Source organism: Chaetura pelagica, unplaced genomic scaffold (assembly GCF_000747805.2).
Source record: "Chaetura pelagica isolate M959 unplaced genomic scaffold, ChaPel_1.0 scaffold222, whole genome shotgun sequence".
NCBI classification, from domain to species: domain Eukaryota; kingdom Metazoa; phylum Chordata; class Aves; order Apodiformes; family Apodidae; genus Chaetura; species Chaetura pelagica.
In genome coordinates, this window is record NW_009952711.1 from 5,741,521 (window position 1) to 5,766,872 (window position 25,352).

The 25,352-nt window shown below is 38.5% G+C and overlaps 1 protein-coding gene across 1 annotated transcript; it reads left to right on the top strand.

Moving 5' to 3' along the window:
- Nucleotides 1-1,189: 1,189 nt before the first annotated feature.
- Nucleotides 1,190-18,733, top strand: RAB27A (RAB27A, member RAS oncogene family). The gene is made up of 6 exons (XM_009994424.1): nucleotides 1,190-1,311; nucleotides 14,914-15,086; nucleotides 16,196-16,281; nucleotides 16,988-17,091; nucleotides 17,788-17,911; nucleotides 18,512-18,733. The coding sequence occupies exons 2-6, from the start codon at nucleotides 14,934-14,936 to the stop codon at nucleotides 18,708-18,710; spliced, it is 666 nt and encodes a 221-aa protein (XP_009992726.1). The 5' UTR covers nucleotides 1,190-1,311; nucleotides 14,914-14,933; the 3' UTR covers nucleotides 18,711-18,733.
- The last annotated feature ends 6,619 nt before the right edge of the window (nucleotides 18,734-25,352 follow it).

Genomic DNA, 25,352 nt, shown 5'->3' on the forward strand with positions numbered 1-25,352 from the left:
GCATCACTTCTTAAATTACAGGACTGAAGAGCAGTCATAGAAACCTTCTTGCTTTCCTTTCTTCTCTGCTCTTGAAACACTGTGAAGAAAGAAACTGAGACTAGAAAGGGTTGTGCAAGGTGACCCACCTTCTGTAAAAGCTCACATCTGCTTAATCTTACATGCAAAACTTGCTTTGTTCACACCTTTTTGTCCTTTACTGTCGGCATCTCTAATGACAAGAACAGTGTGAGAGGGGGGAGAGTCCTCGTGGTGACTGCAGGTGGCTGTGTAGTTCCTCTCTCATCCTTGGACCCAGCACAGGGACCTCCCTCCAGCAAAGGCCTTGGTGCAGGCACCAACGCTGTACCCTGGCTGGGCACATGAATCCTGCCTGTGGGGTGCCTGGCTTAGCAAGTCCTAATGAACGGACTTGTTGAGAAAAAGTTGGTTTACGTGTTAAATCTGTGACTTTACTTCCTTGAAAATATTGACATGTTTAAAATGTCTGCATGTGTCTCAGGACTGGGCTGGGGGAAGCTTGCAGATTTAGCTGCAGTTGTTCAGAAAGTTTTTAGCAACATCCTAACTCTGGTCTTTTCTTGGAGCATGTTGCCATTAGAAGTGGTTCAGTAGAAGGGGCTGGATGTGGTTGCCCACAAAGCCCCAGGTATTGCTGCTGCCACTGCCCTAACAAATCCTCATGTGGTCTCACTCTGATATCTGTTCCAATTTTGTTATTACTAAGTTTTTTCTGCTATCTCTAAAGGTTTAAAATAAATCCAGGCTGAAGACTGAAATTCTCCATTAGATTTTGGGAGTGTTTGTTGCTCACAGAGTTTTGTTACAGTAGACTACTGTGTTTGCTGTGGTTTGTTTTGTTTTGTTTGTTGATGTTGTTTTTTTTTTTTCTTTAATGAAACATATGGCAACTTCCACTTCCTATCACAATAAGGAGGGTCAGCAGTTTAAGCACAAACTTTATGTTTGTTACCTGGTCTAGGGAGATCTAGTTAACTATGTTGCTTAGTTTTAGAAGGAGGAAAAGAGATCACTTGATCCGTCAGCAAGACCACATGACAAGCAGCTGAATGTAATTAGGTGGGCAGGGTGGTTGTGTGGGGCTGGCAGCTTTGCATGTCAGTGTGAATTTTAGAGCGATTTCTCTGAGCTACGCTATTTGGTTTTATTTTGTTTCTTGCTGATAGTGCCTGTAGATGAGAAATGGTTCTTTTTGCATGACCATGGTATTCAAGAGATCTGAACTGTGTCAGGAAACTCGTCACTGAAGTACCCTTGGAAAACTATAGATCCATTTGCAGCTAAGGAAAGGTATGTAAACACTTTTATTTATTTCCACAAGATTTATTACATTGTTTTCTTGAGCTGAGAGTTGTTGAGTGCCAACTGTTCCTCTGTTAAGAGCTTTGAAACAGTGTTGCGGTGCATTTGACAACTGCTTGAAATATTTCGCTTTTGAGAGGCAGTTCAGCATGGCTGCATCCTCGTGTTCTAGAGGGAAAAATAAAACTAGGAAGTACGCTGGCTTATGTAAAACATAGACTTTGGGTTTAAATGACAAAACTGCAGCTCTAAGGTGCGTCTTTGGTCATTGCTTATCACAAAGAAATCAGTCAGATTTTAAAACAAGCCTGGCTAAGTTTATCAGTAAGATTAAATGACTGCACTGGCCGGTGTCTGGGTTCAGTAACCGTAAGATGCCCTTTCTGGTCTCAAGGCATCAGCCTGGATTTCTTTCTGTGTTAGGTCAAACTTGTTCTACAGTTAGAAGGCAGAATTAGACCTTTGATAGTAATATTTATTGCACAAATAACATCCAACAATATAGAATAAAGTAACACAGTATTTTCAGATGTTGTATTGCTTGAACTTTTCTCCCCTTTATTTAGTGCTGTGTTCTCATTAACATATAAAGATAAATTATAATTAATAAAAGAGTCCTTTAGAGTGGTGGGTTTGTTTTTGTTTTTTAAAGGTTTGTATACCAATGTGTTTGCTTTCATGTTTACTAAATGTATTGATGATAAAAGGAATAAAAATGCTATGCTTCACACTCTGTTATTTTTAATTAGCAAAAGAAATTGGACTGCAAAGAACCATAAGAGCTCATCTAGTTCACATTCCTTGTTCAATCGCATAATAATGCTTTCAGTCTTAAAATTAATGCTGGTAAAGGCAATATGGGGGTGGGGTTCTCATTACAGTGCTTTGTATCTCCTCTGGCAGAAATCAGAAATGCATGTGCCCATCTGACTAAGACATTCCTTGCCACCCAAAGCATGAACCTGTAGTCAGGCGACTCTTCTAGCCCATATGTCTGCCAGTGTTTTTCTAATCATGGACGAAAACTCCAGTTTTTGTGGTCTGTAACTAACCAAGGAGGAGTTGTTCAAAGAATGGAAAACAATCTTCTTTTCCAGTTCTGTGGGAAGGTCACAAGGCTTTCCCAGGGTTTTCACTGATATCTACTATAGAGTATCTTAAGATGATTTTTCTAGTCCTGATCATCACCCCTTGACTTGTGTTCATGAGAAAGAAGTGACAAATTAATAAATGTAGTTAAATATATTTTCCTGCTGTTTTCTTATAGACATCCTCAGTATATGAAAAAGCACATAGAAAATAATTAGGAGGAAGGATTTTCGTAAACTTTGAGGCTTGATTTAGTCTTTCTTTTCTGTGCTGTGCTGAATGGATTGGTTGACAGTTGCTTCATTGTAATTTACTGTTACATAATAGTTTTCAATTACTGCATTATGTGCATATTTTGAATGTGTTACAGAAATATTTTGTAGCACATTTTAGGGTAGTGATTTGTAATAACCGAAGTTATTGGAGGATTATATTTTGATAATGTTGGGATTGGGTTGTATAGACCAAACCAATATTCTAGCATGCAGTGCTGCCCCCCTTTTCCTCACCATACTTCCAGTGGGTTTTGATATATTTGCTTTTTTCCAGCATGTATATAATTTACACTACTGTCTTAAACAGTAATTAAGCCTGGTAGAGACAAATTAGGAATGTAATTCAGCTGGAATTCTTTCAACGTATCACTAAGAATGGCATAAAAGGGAAATTGTCCATTCTTTTGCCTTGGGAAAAAACATGAAAAGGAGACCAATAAAAATTCTGAAACTATTAAAAACTTAAAGAATGAACTGCAAAATAATCTTAAAAGCAGTTAATGGAAAAACACTTTGAACATAGCCTGGTGAAATGTGGGGAATAAGCTCTAGTCAAAGGGAAGCAGAAATAACTTTTTAAGGAGAAAAAGTTAAGAGTAACTTTTCTTTGGTCTAAAATGTTTTTACTTACTAACTAGGCAATACTATAGTTCCTGCTTCCAGATTTAGTTTAAATAAAGGATAAAGTTTCTTTTAAAATTTCTGTTTTGATGCATTATGGTGCAACTGTTGGTCTAAACAGAACCAGAACTGGGATCTTGGTGAGGTGGGAATTCTGTGGGAGTGGTTAGGTTGGTGTATGTTAGCACAGCTCCACTATAGTTGCTGCAGCTATAGTGATTAGTGCTAACTGAGATTTTCCTTTTTCACATAGTCACTTTGTTTTTATTGGAATCTCATTATTGGATTTTTATTTCCTTCTATAGGAAATAACATGCACTGGTTTAAAATCAAACCAATTGCTGCAAGCCAAACTCTGTCTTTTAATAGAAGATGAAGCAGCAGTGCCTACTTTAATGATCCTTGTCAAACAGAAGTTCTTGTTGGGCAGTACCATTACATACTCCCAGCTTCTTGTGACTTGTGCACAGAAGTGTGTAGCTGCATAGATTCTTTCATATCTGCTTACACTTTATATCCCATTTTTCATTTCAGAGATTTGATGCCTTTCTCAGTCATACTGTAGATGTAAAAAATTGCAAATTGTTATATGAAATTGGTTTGTTAATCTGTGTGAAATTTTGGGATTCTTCACACAACTATGCCAAGTTTTATATTCAATGTTAAGTCAAGAAAGCACAATCTGAATCCATCATGTTATGGAAACTACTTATGCATTTCCTGGATGCATTTTTTCTACAGAGAACTTGCCTTGCTTGGATCAATTAGAGCAGTCTGACTGGCAATTTATTTTCTTAGAACTTTGTATATTCTTTCTGGAACTTGGGTTATAGAGGTGGTTGTTCTGTAAGCTCACTGCTGCTAAATTTATTAGCTATAGCAGAAGCATTCTAAATAATAGTTTTAATTGAAGACTTCTGAGGGGGGAGGTAGGAAATTGCCTTTTAATGTTGTTTAGTTAAAGTGAAACTTGAGGATGCTGTCTGCTTGAAATGTATAAGAGAGAATTCTGTAGGAAGGTATCTACAGAATGAGAAGCTGGCAACAGCTGCTAGGTTTCAGCCAGGCATGTTACTTTACAGCCATCCTGGGGCCCTTGTTCAATCCAGGAATAAGTAAAATGTGTAGTCTGGGCAAACTCTGCCATTAGACTTCCAATTCTTTTTGCTTGGCTTGCAGGGCTGTGCATACCTCCATGACAAGAATTAGTGTAAGAAATTCTAGTTTGCTGTGCAATTTATCTGAGCAGTCTTTGCTGTATGTCAAGATTTTACTATAATTCATGCTGCTATATGGAATTCTGAACAGGGCAGTAAGATAAATAATATTGGCAACTCATGTTGAAAGACAGCAGGCTTTTTGAATTGAAGCTTTGTGTGGTGCAGTTCATCCTGCTTAATCAATGCTTCTTCGGAATTATCCTTTCCCTGAAGGTCTAGAAAAGAAGCTGTGCTAGGATACAAATTGAAACAAACATTTTGCCAAAGCACTGTCTGAATATTTTAGCAGACTGCAGAGGCTCAACAGAAAGCCTGGACCGTGTTAAAATACAGTGCAGTTCTGGAGCTGTTCAAGTGGAAGATTTGGTGAGTTGCTGAAGGTATGGGCTTATTTTTCAATTCTTGCAAAAAACCCAAACCCACCTGGAGTTTAACTTTGCTTTGTTAGAAGAATTTGAGAGTGATGCTTTTGAGCCACAAGCATGCTCCAAAATGGCTGTGTCTTGCTGTCGCACATCAAGATTTCTGCTTTGCTGTCACACGTTAGTAACTTCCTGCAGAGAACAGGTCATGGCCTGTTCAATACCCCTGGCTCTTTATCAGGCAAAAGTATTGGTTTCTCATGTAATGGACAAGTTAAATCATGTCCAAAGTATTCTCAGCAACTTAATTCTTTCTTTCTTTTTCATAGCAGTTATAAAACATGGAAGCATCACATATGCTTACTGTTTCCAGACATGTTTATTAAAAAATCCTGCCCAATACTGGCTGAAAGTCTCACTCTCTGGCTGTAGCTATTACAGGCTCTGAAATCAAAGGCCCAGTTCCTTTTTGAGATCTCTTAAGAGCAGATTATTCACGACTGACCCATCTCAATTTCTTTGAAGTGTCATGCTGCCAGCCTGCTCTGCTCTCACTGTCTCCACACTGCAGAGCTTGCCAGCATGACCTGGAGTAGGCCTAGTGAGCTCAGCACCTGCAAGGAAGCTTCTGTCAAGATTTTATGATTTGTAAAAGTTTGGGAGCGGTGAATGTTAGCTGTGAGCCTCAGCTTTATCCATCTAGATACATCCTTCTATCTCTGCCCATATGTACCACTTCCCTGCTTAGCATCCCTGGCTGTCCCTTGTATTTCAAGTCCAATCACATTGAATTAGAAATTAAGGAGAGAAAGGAATAACCTTTCTAGTTTCTGGACAGGGTTTTTCTCATCTGACAGTTTCCCTTGCTTTCCCACAGATAAGTATAAATTTACTTTGGCCTTTTATTAGATCTATTTAAGAAACCATTCTAATAATTTTTTTTCCTGAAATACCTTATTATCCCTAATATCATGTCTGATATTTATAGATAATAGAGCTTTTCCAGCTTACTATAAGTGGATGTTGATTAGCTTTTCAGTCATTAATTTTAATGACCAGGAATTCTTTGGGGGAACAGGGTGTTTTCACTGGTGGCTGGACATGTGATCAGACACATCAGTTCTGCTTCAAAAGGTGCTTTGTGGTTCTCTGTTTTCATTTGGCCAATGTAGACAGACTAATTTTTTACCAACTTAAAAGTCTTTGGTATTTCAATGTCATCTAAATAATCAGAAAACGTAACTTCTTGAGGAATAAATAGCCAAAACAAACTGTAAGTAATGCTGTACTACTTTCCCCTTCTCCCTCATTAGTTATTGTTGAACAAAATCAAGTAAATTGCACCAAAAATGACAGATCATAATATGAAAGGAAAGCAATAATGCGAAAGAATGGTAGCAGCTGCAAAAATGTAACTTGTATTGCATTTTCCAATAAAAAAAACAGAGCTAGCAAGGAACAGAGTTTACCTTCTATGAAAAGTGAGAGAAGCAGATCTTTCCCAATTGGAAGGATAAAAAGGTGGATTAAATTCTACACTGAAATTCTTTCCTGCCTCACCCCTTTGTTTGCTTGCCTACATCATGTTAGATGAATTTTTATAGTCCCATTTGTATCATACTTGTGTTAGTTTCACCTGTATCCAGTAGCAACTAGGTGTCTTAAGGCTGTCTGTAGCCAGACCTCTATAAATTGTAATGGACCTAATCATGTTAATTTCTTTTGCCAGAGTATTTCTCTCTAATGCAGCGTGTATCTTGTGTTCTTCATAAGCTTGGTGGTGACCTTTTGGAGAATTGTTATCTGTATTCCAGATGTATGTTTTTTAAAACAAGGGAGAAGGCAGCTGAGAAATTTCTTGCCCTTGAGGAGAGAAAAAAAAAAAAGTATTTTTAAAGAAGTTGCAAATCTTTCTCTCTGGCAGTTTTAATGAACAAAGAACCTGGCTTGACTAATGTATATTGTAGCCTAATGAATTGTCCACATAGGCAGAGCATAAAGTATGATACTTTATTTACCATGAATGCATGCATGTTTTCCCTGACATGTCACTTCACTCATATTCCAATTGCATATATGAAATTGCTTCTTTTTTTAGTTTTTCAGTATTTTTTTTTACCTCCTTTTTCATGCATCTTCTTACTCTAGCGGGAGATTTTTGTTATCTCCAGGAAAACCAATCCGTTCCTTAAAGAAATGCTCAATTCTTATGATCCTGTGTGTTTTTTATTATTTCTTTATCTTTCATTGGCTATTTCTGAGGGCAGAAATAGGAGTATACTCTTTCCTTAGCCTTCTGGAGTTGGAACTGTTGCTAAATGAGTGATTGGGCAAAGTTCTGAATATTTCCCTTCTTCTTTTTGAATACCTTTCAGCTTTGTGAGTGAAATTCTGGTGACTCTTGTGTTGACTGAAAGCATTGGAAACTATACATCTGGGTATGACTGTCATTCATAATTCCATGCTACTGTCAGGACTGTTACAGATGTTAAGGTCAGGCTGTGGGTAGGATTTGAGCTGCATCCCAAAGTGGTCAGAATTGTCACATCAAGGAAGGATGCTGGGTATCACTCTGAAGTTCCTGTTTATGAGCTGGTGAAAAAGCATGGCACGTTGACTTGTAAGGCATTCTGGCTCCATGTATTTATATTAGAGGAACAGTTAAATGGTTGAGGAAGAAGTAAGTAGTATGGAGTTTTTTAAATAATAAAAAACCAAATAATAAAGAAATCTTTGCTTTCCCCAGTATACTCTGGAGTTTATTCACATGGTACAGATGTACAGATGTAGCTTCACTGCTACAACTTAAAAGGAACTTCTGATTAGAGTTCAAAGATGTAACTTGGGATACAAAAGCTCTCATTCCCAGGAGGGAGATAGGTCCTCTGAGAGAGCTAAACTGCTTTCATCACATACTGCTGCAAATCTTTATCTACAGTATTTTCTTACAACAAAGTATGAAAATGTTAGAAACTGTATAGATGGTGGTGTTCCCTTTGCAGAGAAGTTGAAACTGTAGAGATGCTTCCATGTGTGTGATGTTGGAGTTATTGCCTGCAACATTCCTGGTTGGTGGTTTGTTTGTTTGTTTGTTTTTCCCAATTCCATGCTGCCTTTCATCCCTTATGAAGCTGAGTCATTCTTTGAAATTCAGCCTCCTTTTCATTGGTTTGGTCATGTTGAAATGCAGAGTTAGTTGCAAAACTAACTGTTGTTTCCTTTCCTGGCTTCTGTGTTCTACTAACTTTTTGGAAATGAAATCCAGAATCTGCTGTTACCTTGCACAGCCTGTTGTGCAAGGATCTCACCACATCTGCAGACCTGTTGCTTCACTTACTCCTTTTGTTCTGCCTTTCTGGGTAGGGTCATGATTTTACGCCTGGCATCTCCCATTATAACTCTGAGAATGAGTGCTTTGTGTGCCTGTCATTTCTTCTTGCTCTGCAAAATTCTGCAGTTATAGTAATGGTGACAGCTGACAAAGTGTCCTAGAGCATCTTCAGCTGAGACAGAAGTGACATCAGCTATTGGAAGCTAAAGCCTCCTAGACCAGTTTTTTTTTGCCTGTATCTTTGAAGCCTCTTACATGTATCTTGAGCACCCTTAGAATGACTTATATCCTTTCAAAAAAGAGGCAATTCTTAGATGTTAATCCTACAATTCTTTAGAATTCCTCTATAAATGAAACTAAAAAGGTCAGAGCAGTGAGATATATCAGGTAAAACCATTGAGACTAACCTAAAGATAAATGCTCAGAGCAACTGAATCTCTTCCTCTTATTTGTGAGAGGAAGTGGTATTTTCTTTCTTATTATTTGTTACAGACAAGTCTCGGAAGTCACGGAAAGTGTCATTTTGGCCAAAATTAAAGCAAGCCAGGTCATATATTTTCCCCCGAAAAAAGTAATGCAGCTCAGAATACTTCAGTAAAGTGCTTATTTATTGACTCTCTTCCCTCAGTGTAGCAGTTACTTGAGTTTATAGCAAATTGTTGTCGTAATTTATTTCTATTACATTTGTACATATCTGGCAGCTTTTATCTAAAAGCACTTCTAATGAAGTGTTGACTGTGTTGGAACAGTGTTTAACTCTCTGTCCCTTGTTTCAACACAGCTGCCAAGCATCTGGGGGGGACCAGCTTTGCAAGCGCTGAGGTGCTCCTGGAGTCCCAGAGCAGGGTGAGGCCTCTTGCTGTGCTTCCCTCCGGCTGGGCAGGAGTGTGGGGATTGCTGCAGTGTGATGGGAATTCTGGTAGAACTGGATTAGTGAATGTATTCCTCTGAGGTCCACATCACTTTCTCAGTGCTTCTGCTGTAACAGATCAGGTGACACATAAAACAGGTATTGAAGTTTATGTCTGTGTAGTGCCTACATGAGAAGCTTATTTAGTATGAATTTATTTGCACTTGCAGAGTGATCAAACCTGCACAAATGCATTATTACCTTGTATTTACACATTGTCCATCAAGAGACCTGCAATATCTTCCTTTTCTGTCTCTGTTGGATTTTAACTTCTCTTCCTCCAATGCCGTCTTTAATCATAAGCATGCAGCCTCCACTGCTTTTTAAAAATAAAGCCGTACTTCGGAAAACCTTCATTTGCAAAGTATTTCTGAACTCTAAGCAGCACTGACTTTTTCATGGTATATTTACAAATATGGCTCTGTTATATATTAATACAGTGGAACCTTCTTAAGCAGATTCCAGCTTTTTTTGGCTATCACACACTGCTCTTGCTGTGATGGGGGTGTAACTGTTCACTGTTGCTCCCTCCTTCTCGAGGGCTGGGTCTCCATTGCAGGGGGATATGCAGACTTCACTGCTGTTTTGGCTCCTACCTTTAGGACACAGCCTAGTGAATGTCCCACTATTTCAGTAGGGTCTGGTTCTCCTGAACAAAGAAGGCAAAGCCAAGAAAACTCATCTGTCTTTGTAAGATCCACCTGAAAGCTAAGTGACACCTGTAGAAGATGTTAAAGTTAACTGTAACACTGGAGCACCTGCTGTCCATTCCCAAAGGGCAACCTGTTGTATCTTAAAATACAGGTTAATTATTGGTCTAATATCTATGTTTTGGCAAATTTGAATGAGTATGTCTCTTTATAACTGTGTGGTATATCCTACCATGCTGATCACTGGCTACACTGCAGATCCCGGATGCTGGGTTGATGTCTGAGTTGTATAGAGAGTAATTTCACTTGGTATGAGGAGGAAGAGTGGGTTGAGCCAAACAAATGTCTTTATTTGAGTAATTTCATACAGAATAGTGGCTTTTTTTGCCCACTCTCCCAACTACTCAAAAGCTTCCTGTGTTAAATATGTATTGCTTCTCTGTGAAATGGGTGGTGGTGTAGGTGTGGTCTGAAGTCATGACAGACATATTACCTGATGCTCTAGTCTTTGCCAAAGAGTAGTTTCTCTTCTTTAGAAACCTGTGTTGAAAATGGCTTTCACCATGGTACCCATGGGGCAGCACAGTGTCCTTGAGTCTGGGCAAGGGAGAAAGAAAGAAAAGAGCAGTTTGCATTAGAAACTGCTGTATCCTCCTGGCACCCCAGAGAGGAGGATGTAAGCTATGAAGAGAACTATACACCTGTGATCCATATACTTAATCATTAATACATTTTTGTATGAAAACACTTGTTAGGAACAATTTCATGTATTAAAGTGTGTAGGTGATTTAGCAGATACTTTAGATCTGCTCCTAGGTAGGTCATGCACAAACTTCTTCTAAAAAGCTGTGTGCATCTAGGAATAAAGGGGATGTGTGAACTGTGTAATTGCTTCCCAGCTGTGATGTCAGGCAGCACCCTCCTTAGACATGGAGATATGAGGCACACCTCTTTATCTCTGAGCACCCATCAACATGAAGGCAAACAGGTGACACGTAAGCCTCTTGGCTGTGTGCTAAAGAGGTGGTGCTAGAAAAATACTTCTACTGGAAGTTCTACCTCCAGTGTGCCCTACCTATTCCTTTAGCAAAGTTTGGGGTAAGTGGTATGCTTTACTTTGAATTGATGTGCTTGAGGACTGTCTGATTATGAGCATGTTCAGATTTCTTGAATTTTACACTGTGCGTGTGTGTCTGTACACATTTTTATTTACAGCTCAATGCTTTTTTTTTGCCTTGTGTTTTCATTTGTCTCTCTGTGCCTTCTGCATTTTTCATTCTCCCCTCCATCAGCTCTGTAGCAGCACACGAGTCCTGTGCAAGGACAGTTCAGAAAACATACTCCCTGTCCCCATGCTGCTCAGGGGAAATCCTGCATGCCAAATTTTTAATTTTTTTTATTTTTATACAGGAGCAACATTGCTATAGTCTTGAATTATTTATCACACAATAGGGTTGTGATATTTGTGTCCTGGAGGCAAAATTACAAACCTTTTAATGTTGATGCCTGGATGCCTTTTAATGTGAAAGTACCTCAGAGCAGGAAATCCACAGAACCAGAACTTTACTTGCTTAGCAGAGCATCCCTTCTTGGCAAGCCATGATCTGGTCCTGTGGAGGCTCCAGAGTGGCAGCTGTACAGGCACAGCTGAAGTGATGGCTCTGGGGCTCCTGTCAGCAAAGGAAAAGGCCAGTGGAGTTTTCCCAGCACTTGCTTATAGCTCCTGTCCATCTGCGTGCTAGGCAGAGTGCAATGCTAAAGAGGAATGTGATTGAAGGAGGGGTTTACAAAAGGCAAAGCCCTGGAGGGCTTGATGTGAGCCTGAAACTATCCATCTGTGAATTTCTTCAGCAAAGGAGCTCTTGCTCTTACAAGCAAGATTTGGGAATGATAATTGTTAAAAAAATTCAGATTATTTTTCTTTTGACCTAATTAATTCTAATTGTATCATAAGTTTTCTCTTGATTCTTCCTTTTCTACCTTCCACTCTCTTTATGGACAAGGTTTAGAATGGAAGGTGTGAAGCTATAAAGCCTAGTTTCTTATAAAAAAGCAAAATTGGAAGGAAAAAATGGGATGGGTTTTTAGTAACAGGGCTATGACTTTAAAAAAGGCCTCAGCAGCTTTCGCTATTGTTGAGTTAGGACCCCAGAATGAAACCAGCACAGCTATGAATATACTTTGCTGTGGATATATTTTTATTTCTGTTGTGTGGCACTGGATGTGTCTGGGCACTAGGACTGCAGGTCTTGGAAGTGAGGGTGGAGATCACTTTTTAAATATTTGTAGAGGGAGGAGGACAAAGCTTGACGCTGCTATGAAAATAGCCCTTTGCATGTCTCCAGGGGTAGGTTAACTGTGCAGGGTTTCACAAGAGCCACTCCCTGGAGATACTTGAATAATAGATTGACATTATGGGGTGCAGTGAAAGGCGTGTGCATTTCATAAGCCCAAGGAGAAAATTTCCTTCTCAAGCAAATCCTGTAGAAGGCATTTTTGTACCCTTCCTTTGGGCTCCTAGTTCTCTATCAGTCACTTGCAAATTGTATTTCTTATCAGCCACATGGAAAATTGAGGGTTAAGTGATTGAAATGCTGTGACGTGTTTGTCCAACTCTACAAATCACGTATGATGCTAGGGATGCCTTTAGGTTTTAATGCCCTGAGGTCCTACCTTGACCTTTCTGTTTTAACCAGCTTTCACCCAGCTGTGTCCAGTGGAAAGGTGCAGCTGAAGCATAAGTTTCTTTCTGCTTCAAGTAAAAGCTGTAGCACCCTTTCTTCCTCTGTAAGGTCTTGCACAGAGGGCAAGGTAAATTAGCTTCTTTTTACAATATCATTTAGCAGTGATTAGGTGGCACTATCATTTGTAGCTGTTATTTAAAAATATGTTCTATATACCTATATAGCTAGCTAACAAAATACCAACAAGGCAAGGCAAATACTTCAGTACATGTGGCATGCTAAAAAACATGAAGGTAGCTTGCCTTTTGATGATATACTAGTTGTAAGATTTGCATTTAAGCCTTTTAAGCAACAATTAGTTTAGGGGTATTTAAGCTGAAAGAACTTGAGTAGAGAGGGAGCTTATGTAGCCCTTTGCCCTTGGAGAAATCTGAGGGCAAAAGAAACACCATATACAAGATGGAAGTCTAAATCAAAGCCTTCTTGTTTGATTTTTAAAATATTTTTCCCTTTCTTCTAGTGCATTTCAATGAAAAGGCTTTGTAGAGCTACAAGGTAGGCAATCTGATTTTACTTTTTTTTTTCCCCTTCCCCAAAGAGGGAGAGGATTAAAAAAAACAAACAAAAACCCAAAAAGGCCTTTTGCTGGTATGTGAGATTGTGTCTAATGGATGAGGTTTTTAATTCTTCTAAAAATGTTTTATGTCAGTGTGTGGCTGCCTGTTCAACTTGCTTACTTGAACATGCTGCTCCTTCAGACCTGCCTGGTGGATACACTTCTGCAGTTGTGGTGTTTTTATGTAAAAAGCTCACTGATAACTATTACTCTGGGGTGTTGTGGGTTTTTTTTGTTTGTTTGTTTGTTTCAGTCTTTTATTCTATTGTAAAACTTTGTATTAAAACCCAGCAGTGGAAGTGAATTAGCTGGCATGGCAGTGAATGTGGACTCTGTCACCTAAAACCCTGCAAGGTTTTACTGTCCTTGATGGCATCACATAGGATATGCCTTGGCTGGGAAAAGGGAGACTTCAAAACTGGAAATAGCAAGAAAGTGTCAGATACTTTCCACTGCCTCCTCAGATGGAGGGTATCTGGGTGTTGATCTAGCATTTTCTGTGTTAGATCATAGGAAGTCCATGACTTATGGCTGAGTCAAATGATCACAGTTCTGTCTTACAACTAAGAGCAGTACTGGCATAAGGGTGAAGCTTTAAAGATAGTTACGGTTTTAGCTTAATGGTGGAGATTTATGCCCAGATACTTGAGGTACAGAGTTTGTTCCAAACATCAAGCTGTGAGTTGATATTCAAGAAATGAATTGGTGTTTTGCCATTGATGCAAACTACTGCAGCACTTGACTTGAAATGAATAATCTTACCTAGTTCAAGCTACAGAAGATTTAACTTTTAAAAATATTTAATAATCTAATTTTTTGTGATTTGATATCAATTTCCTTCCTTCATAGGAGGTGATTTAATGTCAGTTTTGTGTTGCTTTTAGGATAGTTATATTAAGCTTGTGTGTGTGTGTGTGTGTGTGTCTTTGAACACAACATTAAGCAGCTCTCTACTGTTTGTTTAGGGGTAAGAGAGGCTCAGCAGCTACTCAACAGGAATGTACTAATGCACTTAACATCAGCCTTTCTAGCATACCTGAAATTTGCCAGTGATTTTTGTTACACGTTCCAGCAGTTACTGAACTTTGGTCAGACTGTATCTAATACGGTTATTTTTTCAAAGGTTCAAAAAGAATTGAGATAAATTTATTCAGTGTGTACTGGCCACTGGAAAACGAGTGTTGTTTAATGGCAATTAAGGGTCTAGATTTAGTTTAAGTTATTAACTAGCATAATGATAAAAACTTTTTTAAAATGTGCTCTGGACAAAACAAAAAGTGCAACAAAATCAAGCAAATGTCGCTTGGTTATTTTTCCTTCTAATTTAAAACAAACTTTTCCAAGACTGAAAAATAGCTATTAATAGAAAAGTATTGTTGTTTTTATTTAAATACAGTGGGGAGACTGGATTTTTTTCCCCATATGTTAATAATGTCACAGTGAATGTGAGGTCATAATTGTATTGCTGATACATTTAAGTAGCTTTTGCTGACCTAAATGCAGATTAAAAACAGTTCTGCCATTCAGGTTTCAGATTCTTTCATCTTGATTTTCAGTCTTTCCTGAAGAAGATAAAATTACGTTGCCTTCTTTTCTCTAGTAAGAGGAATGTAATATAATTAACTATGCAGTTTTTTTCAGGCACAGCTGAATTTGATATTGAAAATTGGTATAATGCAGAGTTTAAGGTGAATCCAGTGTGAAAGAGTAAAGAACTGGTCCCATGCTTTGTAGTTCAAATAGTGATTTATATTTAAAACTTTTGTCAAAGGAAGCCAAGAAGCTTTGGTAGAGCTGTTGAGTAACTAATCCTTTTTGCTTTGCTTTTCAAGGTGTCTCCTGAATTCTCACTATGTCTGATGGGGACTATGATTACCTCATAAAATTTCTAGCACTTGGTGATTCTGGAGTAGGAAAGACCAGCCTTCTTTACCAATATACGGATGGCAAATTTAATTCCAAATTTATCACAACAGTGGGCATTGACTTTCGGGAAAAGAGAGTGGTGAGTCTTCATGATGCTACTTCAAAATAGTATCTGTCTTGGTGATGGCTAGAATCTGTTTTTTTTAAAAATCTGACCTGCTGGTCCTTGTGTGCAGGCATGCAATCAATAGTTACTATGTACTTAATCTGGTGACAAGGAAATGGTCTCATTTTATCTTGTTATTTTTGTAATTGTTCTGAGTCCCCCTTATTCTCCCTAAAGTTAAAGAGAGATGAGCTGATTCTAAGTAACTACTTCTTACTGCTTAGCAAATGTTGATGAGTGCACCTACTGCATGGGTTATGCACAAGATACTTGGAGTAGCACTTTTCTTGTTGAATTCTTCACAAGGGCAGATCAGGCTGTATTAAAGTGTTTTTGCTGTTTTTGAACTGAAATGGCTAGTGAACAAAGAGTGCAATGTTGATTTGAAGCTGTTTTAAAACATGTGAATGAAATGGGACGGAGCTGAACTGGCTCCCCCAAGTTCAGCAAGTTTTGTGCATCTCTAAAGATAATGGTTGTAACTCTGATGCTCAGTACAACGACAGTTGAAGGTAAAGATGATGATCTAATGTGAAGTGTTCTAAACTAGTGAATATTTTTATCTGAGCCTTCCAAAGAAAACAGATGTCCTTATTTATATTTTCACAATGAGTAAACTCTTCAACTTTTATTATTATCATCCAATTTCTGCTTTTTAAGCTATGATATGATAAGATCTACCCTCAATTCTTTTTCAGCAATGTTTTGGCAGCTAAGAAGAGATGTCATTATCTTTATGAGTAGGTTGTTTGCCAGTAAGGTTCTGTTAGTTGTACAAATATATTGCCAGATTGCATGATCAGATTGTTGCTTTCTTATAGTAATATTTTAATTTGAACATGATACAAGATAATAGAAAAAGAAGAAAATAAAAATATTCAACCAAAATGTTCAACCAAATGAGAAATTAAAATGCAACCTCTATTACTTTTGTCTTAAAAAACAGAAGAATTGAATTGTTGTTGGGAACTTCGCATCTGCACACTAGTTTTGTTGTATTTAATGACATTAAATGTCAGTTATTTTGTGTTCTATGGAGGCTGGACTGCTGACACTAAGTCTTGCAAATTCACCTTTTACAGGTGTATAGACCCAATGGGCCAGATGGCATTGGTGGCAGAGGACAGAGGATACATCTTCAGCTCTGGGATACTGCAGGGCAGGAAAGGTATGTTCCACCCCCATCCTAGCAGGTAAGGTAGTTGTCATCAAGCTTAGATGCAAATGGAACATGAATTCTTTGTATTGATTCCTACATTTTAATTGTATGACTTAAGATAGGAAAATGTGCTTACTTTAACAGTGATGTGAGGTTTCGTATGAATACCCATTAAATTACAACTGGCTTTTTGTGTTTTGAAATATTTAAATTTGTTTTTTAATAGATAATGCATATAGATGCTTTTAAAGCTTTTTCTTCTTTCAGTTTTCCTTATATTTCTATAAATATGTTGAGATCTTGGGAAAATCAAGACAAGTGAAATCACCTCAAAGGATTCTTTTCTATTTGTCTACCAAAAGAGTAGCAATCTAGTAGTTGATAGTCTTAAAAATGAAGAATTGATGCAAATAGGGGACAAATTTCTGTTCTAGGTTTGAATTTAATTTTTACTTTAATTTCTAAATCTTGATCAAATCATGCTTTGTAGCAGAAGACTGTCATGCTTCAGTGAAATGTTTCCTTGACTTCCTTCAGCCTTGAGTAGGCCATAGTAATGTTAGCAATTCTGGTTATTTACAGTCCCTAGCATCAGCAAAACAATTCTGATGAATATTTCATTCTAGTTAAGTTACCTCAGTTTTATGGCTGTATGTAATTATATTTTCAAAGTAACTTTTCAGGTGAGCCAACTAATTTAACTTTGCTGGTCTAGGTTTCGCAGCCTGACAACAGCTTTCTTCAGAGATGCCATGGGGTTTCTTCTACTCTTTGATCTGACAAATGAGCAAAGCTTTCTAAATGTCAGGAACTGGATAAGTATGACATTTCTTTATTTTTTCTTTTTCCTTTCTTTCCTTGCATGGGCAGGGAGGGGCCTATATTTGTAAGTAGGGGGTCTTGGTGAGAAATAGAACTGAAAATACTGGGTTTTTTAATAGCTTTCTCAGGAAAAGAAGTAAATGTTGTACTCATAGTTGTAGTAGCTGCTAGTGGTGGCTTCTAGTGCTTACCTGAAATTCAGCTTTGCCTACTGAACCTATATAAAGGCAAGCTGAAAGACATATCTCATCCCTGGCTCTGGTGATCTGCAGTAATTTAAGTGTGTGGAAAGCCTATGCAAAACTCTGTTTTGAATCACCTGAAGCTCTGTCAGCAAAACTTAATGGAAGGCAACCCTTACAAGGCTGGTATATCTAGGCAAAAGAGTTCCCAAACTCTCCATCAGGAGAGGGAAGTATATCCTTTCCTGGCAGCTCACTGAAGATGCTTGGTGAGCATAATTCCTTAAGATACAAGTACACAGGTTCAGTGTTAGCTTTGCCAGGCTTTTTCCCTGGGTACATCATGGTGGATGTTCATCTGTCCTCTAGCTCCTCTGTGAGATAACAGAGAAATACTTGTTTTCTGTCCTTCCAAGTTCTGAAGGAGTTTGTGTCCCCTGAAAGGTGGTAGTATTCTTTGTGAGCTTTGTGTGTGACAGTAAGTTGTGACCCCTCTCCATCTTGCTGACAGGTCAGCTACAAATGCATGCATATTGTGAAAACCCTGACATTGTATTATGTGGAAACAAGAGTGATCTGGAAGACCAAAGAGTGGTGAAAGAAGAAGAGGCTAAGGAACTCGCAGAAAAATATGGGTATGTAACTTCCAACTTCCTTCCAGTTATTGCTGTGTTTAAAGCAGAATGAAATATTCTCTGTAATGCCTTTTCTGTTTAGTGAAAGGTTTTTGTGAGAATAAGCATTTTAGAATGCTTAACTGGCTGGTATGATTTTTTTTTCCTGTCAGAGATTAATGTTTTCTGCATTGTCTAAAAATTCCTACTTAGTATTGCAATAATTTTTCACTAGAGATTGGTTAATCTTCTTTCCTTGGCAGGAAAGTAGATTTTTGTAAACAGTCTGGAAAAGAGATAGAATTTAGCTGGAGAGGCAGAGGGGTCTAATTCTATGCTCTTGCCTATGCCTGAGCATAACTTTGGGAACTCATTCTGACAAGTGCCTCTGTAAATTGTGGACTCAATGATGAAAATGAAAGCTTATCCTTCTGCCCTACCTACAGAGTCAGTCATTCCATTCATTTGTTTTGTATTTCAAACCTCTGGGCACTCAGTGTCTTTCTTAGTGAAGTAGCAGTAACAGCATTTGCTTGACTTATAAGTGGCAGTAACCATGTATTGGTTTTGCTCCTGTTAATATAAACTGTGATGCAAGTTTGTGGTTTCTGTCTTCTGCAGAATTCCATATTTTGAAACCAGTGCAGCCAACGGGAATAATGTAAGCAAAGCCATTGAAACCCTGCTTGACCTCATCATGAAGCGCATGGAACGGTGTGTGGATAAATCCTGGATCCCAGAAGGGGTGGTGCGCTCCAACGGGCACAGCTCTACGGAGCAACTCAATGAGGAGCAAGAAAAAGGCAAATGCAGCTGTTAGCTCAGTTACAATTACATGTAGTGTCTATTCTAAAGTATAGTACAGTTGCAGCTTAACTGTTTAACTTAGGGACAAATCACATTGTGTAGTTATTTAATGAGCTATACTCATTCTTGATACTCTTTGCTTTTTTCCTCTCAAGCAACATTGGCCTTTGCTTACAGGGTATGCAGTTTATGAGTGATGGGACAGAAGTTCAATTTGGTGTAGCACTGGATATTTCTCTAATTCTCTACCTTGGAGGGAAGGGTAGGAATTGTCATATCAGATTTAAAGCATCTCTCTGTATGGGCAATTGCCCTTTGCAGGCTCCATTAACTACACAGACTAGGCATTCAGATTTTAGGTATTGGGACTTCTCTTAGTCTCTACTAACAGCAAGTTTACCAGCATGGTTCTTGGTTTTGAACAGAACCATTTAATCATTTCACCAATCAGTAACAATCTTGAAGAGCAAATCCTGTGTTTTGAACAAAAGCCTGCAAGTAGCTTTTCCTTCCTCTCTCAAACCATCAGTTTTCAGAGATGAAAAACAAAAGAAAGCCTTTCTATATGGAATAAAAAAACTACAGAGAAACACAAAGGTGCATATGTAGGGCACTTTGGATATGTCATGAAAGTGAACAGGTAAGCTACAACTGTACTATATAAAATATATCCAGCACAGCCATTGAGACCTCCTGACATAATTTGAATTTCTAGAACATGCATATGTGTGTATTTATATGTAAATGGCATAACTGTACATCAGTTGTTATGTTACTTTTATGTTACCACTCACGTTTTAACTGGAATGTAGGTTAACTTAGATGTCAGCAAAATTTCATCAGAGATAGTGCTTTGCACTGAATTTGCTTTACTGAACACAGATTTGGAATGTTTCTTCAAACCTGGATTGAAAAATGAATTGTGATTTTCTTCTGATGAAATGCAGCTAAGATACCAATTCTGTCTAGATCAGTATTTCTATAAATTTATATTGCTAATTTTATTCTGCCAACCTTTGTGTCCTGTTACTTATCATATATTCATTTATGGCTTGTTCATTTCCTTTAGGTTGTATTTAAAAAATAATAGAGTTGCTCCTCTTATATTCCTTCTACAGATCACCTAAATGCCAGTTTTGGTTTCAGTGGATCATGTTACTCTTTGGTAATTTTTATTTATTCAAACAACCTAAGGAATAATCAGTATTTTTGGGTCTTTTTTCCAGACTGATTTATAAGATGTGCCTACCAAACAATTTTCTAACCTGTATCAGAGTAAAGTATTGCCAATTGAAGTAATAACATGCGAAATTAATTATTTTTATGGACTTTCCACAGCAGTTTGTTTACAAAACTCCAAAGCTATTACTTCTTTAGAAATTATGTATTTATTTATTTAAATAGTCTAACTACTGCAGTTTTAGGCAAACAGTGATAGATAGCACTTGTGAACATGAATTGCAGCATAACAAATTTTTTGAAGGACCAAAAATGTTTCTAAAATAGGCACTAACAAAAAATATATTTGATGTAGACTCTGGTTATATTAATAAAGCAAGAATAAGTGTTAAAACTTGGTTCTTACAAGATTTTGCAAAGTAATGCATTGTTCTTAAAAAAACACAATATGTAAATACTAGATTTTTATCACAGCCTACACAGAATATTTTTAAAGTGCAATATAATTTGACTGCTCTGGGGCTAGGACAGAGATTAAAATGATTTATATTGAATAAATATAGGGGTTTTTCTACTGTACAATACCAAGATTCTAAACTGGTTGTGGACCGGAGTTACTGTAGTTTTACTCAGAGTGCCTTTTGAAGTTCCCATGGGGTTTCTGACCAGCAGAGTATCAGACTCTGCTCTAGGACACAATACATTTCCATGTACTTCGGTGTCCGAACTCTTTACTGTAATTCTTTGCTTTCCAGGGGGTTGCAGTGGGACTTTGTAAAGCATTACCTTTAATGGGAGTTTTTGTGCTCCATCCCGTTCCTGCAAACAGTGAGGATTATTGCAACCAGCTACAGAGCTAAGTGACTACTGAAATGGTGTGAAAATACTTCCTTTTGAATACTTATGTTTAGATTGGATATTAAATATTAAATGGAACTGTCATATTTTTGTCATACATATTATATGTAACTATTTACTGTATAAAGAGAGTCTACATAAAATTGCTTTGATGTCAGCCTTTGAAATGTGCCATAAGATTTTATTTGGTGGCCAAACTTCTGTTCCCTTTTTAGGTCTCATGAGAAGTCATGGTAAATGTTTCTTGACAGTGGATTATGTTATTCTTACTAGTCTAGCACTGGTTTTAACAAAGAAACAAAGGAGAATTCTCATGTGATGAGAAACTGTTATTTCAAGAATTGTTTCCATCCAGTGTCAGATGAAAATGTAGACCTCTTGTGGAACAAAGTTTTGGAAATTATTTCCATTATGATGTTTTGTCCCAGGATTTCTTAATAATATAAAATAGTTAAACATTCCTGATGTGAACCTTGTCAGCATTTGTTGAACTGATTTGTAACATTTCCTCTTGCCTCAGTGCAATTCAGTCTTTGTCCTTCTGCACTGTTCTTGTGCATTGTGGTGTTTTTAGTTCAAGTGTGTCTAAGTTCTCTTCTGTGGCCTAGGTACTTTTTGATGTTCCACTCTTGCACTGAACAAATCAGTCGAATGGGGGCCTGATGCTTCCTGGGTGATGCCAGAAGGAGCTCAAACCTATGGAAGGAAATAGAGGCAACACTTCTGTACTCCTAAGACATTCAGAAAGTTGCTAATGGGAGTATGTAGCATGTTCAGAGCAAAGTGAATCAAGCAACACATGTAAAGTCTATTGCTTCTACAAAGGTAAGGAGCCTGATTTTTCAGAATAGCTGCTTCCATCAAAAGCAGTGTAGACTAACAGGTAGGTTATGGTAAACTAGAGGACACAGCTGCTATTCAGAGGTTCCTTGATGGGCAAGAGAAACGAGCTGAACTAAACCTCATAAAGTTTAAGGAGGGCAAGTATGACTGGGAGTTCCATCTGGGAATGGGTTCAGATAACCCCATGCAGTGGTACTGACTGAAAAAATATTTTACAGAAAAGGGGATGGGCATCCTATTCAAAAGCAGGTTGACTAGGAGCCAGAAGTGTGCCCCTTTGGCAAAGAAAGCCATATGCATCTGGGGCTGCATTAGTAAAATGAAGCCAAGTGGGTTGAGGGAGTTTTCCCATATATTGAGTAATTATAAGGTTGCATCTGGAGTTGTGTCCTGTTTTGGACACCCCAGTAAAAGAAAGACATTTACACACTGGAGTGAGTCCAGCAGATGCCACCAAAATCAGAGGGCTGGTACATGAGGGACAGGAGAGGAGAGAACTGGATTTGCTTAGCTTTAAGAAGAGAGAGCTAAGGAGGAGTTTTCTGCTGTCTTGAACTATCTAATGGGAGGGTATACAGAAGATGGAGACAAACCCTTCTCAGAGGCACAGGGATAGGAAAGAGGCAACAGAGAAAAGTGTAGAACATTCTGCATAGACACAGCAAGAATTATCCCCATACAAGTAGTCAGAAATTGGAACAGAAGCCAAGGAAGGTTGTGGGGAATCTCTTGAAAATGCTAAAAAAACTCAACTGGGTGTGGCCCTGAGCCACCTGGTGTTAATCTGTCCTGCTTCGAGCAGGATTTTGGCCTAAAGGGCTTCCAGAAGTGTTTCCCAGACAATATGCTCTATGCTCTGTGAACCTAATCTTACAAATGCACATGCCTGACAGTTGTCATTTTATGTCAACAGTCATTTTATATTACTGTATATGGTAGTTTATATGAACTGTATATGACAGTTCTCTTTTATTAGAAAACTTGGACAATTATGTAAATATTTGCACATCAGAGCTTTGCTATGAGCGTAAGGTACTGAGTGGTTTGATGAAATAATTCTTGCTGTGTTAATCTGTGTAAAAAATCAAGCAAATGAGCTGCTCAGTTTGTTGCAAAAACCTCTTCTTCCAGCAAGACTGTTTTTCAGCTGAATACCTAATTCAGCTGTCCGTGAACAACTGTTAAAGGAGTAGAAGTATATATTCTCTTTTGATAATAATCTGTATTCTGGCTCCAGCAACCTTCAATCTATATTGCCTTTTAGATCAGGAATAAGCACTTCAAGCATAATGGCTTGTACTTGAAGAGGAGATCATTTCTCAATATGAAAAAAGGAGTGGGGAGAAATGCAACTGTAAATGCTTGTGGTATCACTGCTCTCACATCCCATCTGTCTGCTGGAGGCGTTGGTGACCGTCTGTAATCTACACTGTTCAATTGTAGAAGCCACCAAAGACTTCACAATCCAGTACTCTGCCAGGATAAAAAAGCTGTCTTCAGTGAAATAAATACTGCCCGTGGGGAAAAAAAAAAAAGTCACATTGGGCAGGAAACTCAAAGTAACAAAACTGAAAAAGCAGGATTGCAATTGCATATGCTGAGGCACAGCAGCCCTAGACCTAAGCAGACTTGTTTACTATTTATTTTGCCTCTAGTTGTAAACTTGGCGTCTTCATTAGCTTCCCTCATAAAATTGCTTTATGTATGTGTGTCTGCTGCTTCCTGGGTTGCCATCTCCTGTCACAGCCACAGAGCTTTTCCTCCAGCAAGCAGTGTGAGACTAACACCCTGTGCAGCCCCATCTTGCTCTCTGTCGAGTCAGGAGCTGTTGGTGGTGACTACTAGTCACCCGTCATATGTTCCAGCCTGTGTCTCCTGCAATAGGATGTGGCTGAGGTCTGGTTTATAAAAAGATTGGAGACAAGTTCTGTGCTGATAAGGTTAGTGACTCTACTGTGTGAAAGCAGTTTTTTTTTCTTTGTTTCATCTTAATACAGCCCCGAGCTGACTGCCTTTTTTCTTGTTCTGGAAACCAGAAAGCAAAAACTGTCCTAAGGCAAATGCAATTCAGCACATGATTTTTTTACCAAATGCTCATTTAATTTTTTTATTTTTTAAATAGAGAAGCAGGAATTGTGATGATAAAGCCTTATGTGATAAGGAAGATACCAGACTCTGAGCTGGGATGGCATCCGAAGACAGAAAACCAGAGAGAAGACCCTCTCCAGTTCCAGGCAATTTAGGAAGGTACAGGGCCAGGCATTTAGGTCCTTTCACAATAAACAGCTAACTCGGGATGGGGGGAGGAACAGGAGTAGATCAGGTTCTGTAGAGTAATGTGTGCAGAGCCATCAGCTTTACACAGTACTTCACAGTTTGCTTTAAAAACTGATTTCCTTGCAGAAAACTTGTATCTTACAAATATGGTAGTTGGAGCAGAAGGTGATTTGCCTGAATTCTAGAGCACATGAACTGTAGATTTAAAAACCTATGCCTGACTCCCTTTCCTTTCCTTGGGTTACTGTCTCTATCCTTACGTTAATACTGAGCCATTTCAGCTTCATTCATTTTCTCAAGCTTAGAACAAAATTTTACATTTATAACAAAAAGCCAGGGGGGATCAAGCACAAGATCATAACAGAAATATTTTAATTTGTGTTAAATTTCCATACTAAGATATGAATGTATATTTCAGGGAAGCAGAAAGTCATTTGGGACAGAGAGAATTCAGCTTGCTTTTGAAGGTGCAGTATTGTCTAATAGTTTCTTCCTACTTTGTGTGTATAGGTTGTTTTTTTTGGTTTTGGGTTGGTTTGAGTTTTTTTTAATACTTTTATGATTGTGAGTATCTCTCTGCTTTCAACAGGATTCTCTCTGGTATAAATAAAGGACAGATCATACTCTTAGCATAATGGTTTGCAGTCAGCATGCGTGTACCTGATGTGTCTATCCAGGGAATAAATGTAGTGTGTTTGTGCCTTTTGGCATAGTACTGCTTTTGTACTATGTATGTGCTTCTCACCCTTTCCCCCCAGTAACCTGTTTGTGTGATGATTTGAAATTGTGGCTCAAATCAGCCAATAAGTGGAGATTTCTTACAGTGTCAGAGCACAGCAGTGAGAACTTCCACACAGACTCTAGTCTCAGCACTGTTCACGTGGTGGCCTGGTGGCCCAGTTTCTCATTTTTTGAGCAATAATCTCCTCCACACTTTCTCTGTGACTGAACTGTTTTATTTTTATGAGGAGATCTTGCTAAGATGTAACTGTCAAGTCCTCCCTGTGCTTCATGATGGTTCAGGCCTGCCCAAGAAATGAAGACGAGTCTGAAAAACATAGCTACTCCACTATTGAGAGTTAAAACCAACCCCAAATTCCTGAAGGATGACACAAAGGAAGAATCACTTTCCTTGGGAAGGAAGGTGGTCACGACTGCGCCTGTTTGGGTGGGATGAAGGGTCGGTCCTGTGTCCTGCTGTGCCATTGGGGATTATGTCCAGCTGCAGCTCTTTCCCACTTCCAGCTGGGCCTGCTGGAAACCACATCAGGAGTGGCAACGTCTGGTCTCTTCAACCGTGCCCAGGAAAAGGAGCTCGTAGTTTTCCAGGCAGGCTTCATGAGACCCAATTTACAGACCTCTGGGGGGCTACCCTTGGTTTGGAGCTGCTGGTTTCTTCACAGGTGGGTGTCTCTGCAGCCTGTGACCCTGGAGCACTGCTGGTGGCTGTGAGGAGGGGCTGCCCCAGCCCCGGATACAACTGCAAGTGCTGTTTTCC

Coding starts and splice junctions, on each gene's coding strand:
- RAB27A (XM_009994424.1), top strand. CDS start 14,934: ATGTCTGATGGGGACTATGATTACCTCATAAAATTTCTAGCACTTGGT. Junction 15,087..16,195: donor ACTTTCGGGAAAAGAGAGTG/GTGAGTCTTCAT, acceptor CACCTTTTACAG/GTGTATAGACCCAATGGGCC. Junction 17,912..18,511: donor GAACTCGCAGAAAAATATGG/GTATGTAACTTC, acceptor TGTCTTCTGCAG/AATTCCATATTTTGAAACCA.